General features: G+C 49.8%; 1 protein-coding gene across 3 annotated transcripts in view; it reads right to left on the bottom strand.

Moving 5' to 3' along the window:
- ACLY (ATP citrate lyase) overlaps positions 1 to 3,146 on the bottom strand; it is a 53,618-nt gene that overhangs the window by 13,831 nt on the left and 36,641 nt on the right. For all 3 annotated transcript variants that reach the window (XM_008071921.2, XM_008071923.2, XM_021719543.1), the window contains 2 exons: positions 2,321 to 2,402; positions 1,666 to 1,776 (listed from right to left, as the gene is read on the bottom strand). In XM_008071921.2, coding sequence (XP_008070112.1) covers positions 1,666 to 1,776; positions 2,321 to 2,402 — 193 coding nt within the window. The remainder of the gene's footprint in view (positions 1 to 1,665; positions 1,777 to 2,320; positions 2,403 to 3,146) is intronic.

The raw sequence follows: 3,146 nt of genomic DNA, 5'->3' as shown, positions 1-3,146 counted from the left end.
CCACTCACCTCAGCCTCCCAAAGGCGCGGAATTATAGGCTGAGCCACCGAGCCCGGCTCTGGCTAATTTTGAAATTTTTTTGTAGAGACAAGGGCTCACTATATTGCCTAGCCTGGTCTCAAACTCCTGGGCTCAAGCGATCCTCCTGTCAAGGCCTCCCAAAGTGCAGGGATTACAAGTGTAAGCCATTGTACCTGGCCCACTAAGATCTGATTTTATTTTATTTTATTTTTTTGAGTCAGAGTCTCACTCTGTTGCCCAGGCTGGAGTACAGTGGCATGCTCACTGTCACTGCAGCCTCAATCTGCTGGGCTCAGGAGATGCTTCCACCTCAGCCTTCCAAGTAGCTGGAACTATAGGTGTGTGCCACCACACCTGGCTAATTTTTTGATTTACTGTGGAGATGAGATCTCGCCATGTTGCCCAGGCTGGTCTTGAACCCATGGGCTCAGGCAATCCTTTCATCTCTGCCTCCCAGAGTGCTGGGATTACAGGCGTGAGCCACTGCACCTGGCCTCAAGATCTGATTTTAAAGCCTGTGCAAGTAGAGGTCATCCTGGAAGGATGGACAGGATTCTGTGACCTCCTCCTATCCTTCCTTACTTGCAAAAAAAATACACACAGTTGATACTCATATAAAATGGTTCATATGTAGCATTTCCTTCTCCTGCCCTTTCTTAGACTTAATCTGTGTCAAACTCTATCGCCTTATCAAGATCCTCCACTTTCTCTTCCCGCCTGCCACATCCCATGAGTCTGTGGATGTGCCATGACAGACTCCTCCTGATGAGCACAGGGGTTGCCTCCACTGTCTGCCACTGTAGCTTGCAGTGAGTGTTGTTGCATGCATACCCTTATGGTAAATTTGCAGAAATGGAAGTGCTTGTTCAAAGGACGCGTGTCTCCTACAACTGGACAAATATGGCCTCCCTGAGGCAGGCGGGAAACTGAAGGAGAGTGGCGAACATTCTAGGGAGAAAGGATGGTGTGACACTACTGGCTTGCTGGCAGGACAACTTTAGGGTTTAAGCCTAAGGATGACAACTGTTCAGAAAGCCTGGAATAAGGCCGAGTTTTACCTATTTGTATACACGGCACTAACAGAAGGCCTTACACTCACAGGCTGCGCAACTCTTGAGCTAACTGGGTGGTGAGTAGCTGTTTCGTTCAGTTTCATCATCACCTATAAGCTCAGCAGACTGAAGCTCAGATAGTTAGTGCTTATGTTCCACGCCCATGAAATGTCACCAGGCACCTTCACAACCATTCTCTTGCTTTAACACATCCACACCAAATCTCCTTTCCTTCAACCACCTCTCCCCACAGGGAGCTCTCCCCATGCCCTGCCCAGCTCCAAGCCCAGGCATGTCCTCTCCTTCCTTACCTCCTTTCATTTGCAAAGTCCTTCTCACGCCCTGAGCAGGCTGCTTCCTACTCCAAGCAGGGCCTCGGAACCTTGTTCCAGCCTTAACCTGCTGGTGAATTTGTCCCCTGCAACTGGATGTGAGATCCAGAGAGCAGGGCCCTGGTTGGACTCTGTAGTATCCAGGTAATAATGTTTCTTGAAAGGAACTAGCTGCCTAATGAGATGACGACACGCTTCACCCGAAATGCTCCCTCTTGCCAGCCCTACTCTCCACCCATGAGCGACCTGCCCAGCCATACCTCGGAGGAGAACATGGTGGCACAGGTCCCGATGCACCAGCAAACCACAGGCTTGGTGATGCGGCCCTCCTTGATGCCCCGGCAGATCTTGTATTCTTCAGTGCCCCCTATCTGTCAAGGCCCAGGGAGGGAAGGAGAGCCCACAGGTTAATGGAGCCCATCCAGAGACACAACCAGGCAACGAGACGGGAGGGCACATTTAGCATCAGCTTGGAAGGTTCAGACTGGATGCAAGGAGGAATTCTAAAGGGACAGCTAGTCTTCTAGAGGCCCCAGGACTTCCCCTTCCTGATCTAGAGGTGTAAGATAATTGAGGATCAGAGGTACAAGTGAGAGGTACAAGTGAGAGAGGGGGTACGGGACTCTCCCAAATTTATAAAATGCTTTTTCTGCACCAGCTCTCCATTGCCCACAGGAGAGACCATAGACAGCAGAGCACATCCTGTCCTTTACCGGCGCTGATGTTTTAGGCTACAAGAAGGCAAAAAGTCCTTTTCCAGAAACATATATGGCAACACTATCATTGATAACCACTAGGCCTCCAAGTCTAGGCGGGGGGATTACCAGGGATTGTCATTTGAAGTTACATATAAGCAAAATGCTGAGATCATGCATTATACTTTTATAATCATAACTGTGTGTGGGGGGGGCTTACCTCTCCAAGAACCACAATCATTTTGACGCCTGGAGTGTCCTGGTAACGTAACACGTGATCCATGAATGTTGACCCAGGGTACCTAGTAAGAGCAGAAAAGACATACAAGATCTGGGGAGGCCTGCAGAGGCATGTGATGCACACTTGTACTAGGAGCACTGGATTTTTTGGGAGGTGTGGATGGCCGGTGAGATTCCACAGCTGCCACCCGGAATAATGGAGAGGAATGGGAGGGGGAAGGTGGCCAGTGGAGCAGAACAGAAGAGAAAACAAGAAAGTAGAAAGCAGGGTATTTAACTTGCAGAGGAGGAAGCCAACACACACACAAAAAAACACAGAAAGGTTCACTTGGAAATGAAAGATGGAAGGCACACGTAGACCTTTTTTTGTTGTTTTGTTTGTTTGTTGAGTTGGAGTCTCACTCCGTCACCCAGACTGGAGTGCAGCGGCATGCTCACAGCCACTGCAGTCTCGACCTGCTGGGCTCAGGTGATCCTTCTACTTCAGCCTCCTAAGTAGCTGGAATTACAGGTATGTATCACCATGCCCAGCTAATTTTTTTATTTATTGTAGAGATGAGGTCTCACTGAATTGCCCAGGCTGGTCTCGAACCCCTGGGTTCAGGCAATCCTCTTATCTCCGCTTCCAAAGTGCTAGGATTACAGGTGTGAGTCACCACACCTGGAGAATCTGACATGTTTTAAAATGTCTGTATCAGCCGGGCTCGGTGGCTCAGCCTGTAATCCCGTGCCTTTGGGAGGCTGAGGGTGAGTGGATTGCCTGAGTCCGCGGGTTAGAGACCCGCCTGGGCAGCAAGACCTCATCT

The sequence above is a fragment of the Carlito syrichta genome, unplaced genomic scaffold, assembly GCF_000164805.1.
Source record: "Carlito syrichta isolate Samal-C Ts95f unplaced genomic scaffold, Tarsius_syrichta-2.0.1 Scaffold314793, whole genome shotgun sequence".
Lineage (NCBI taxonomy): Eukaryota > Metazoa > Chordata > Mammalia > Primates > Tarsiidae > Carlito > Carlito syrichta.
This window is presented reverse-complemented; position numbering and strand designations above follow the sequence as displayed.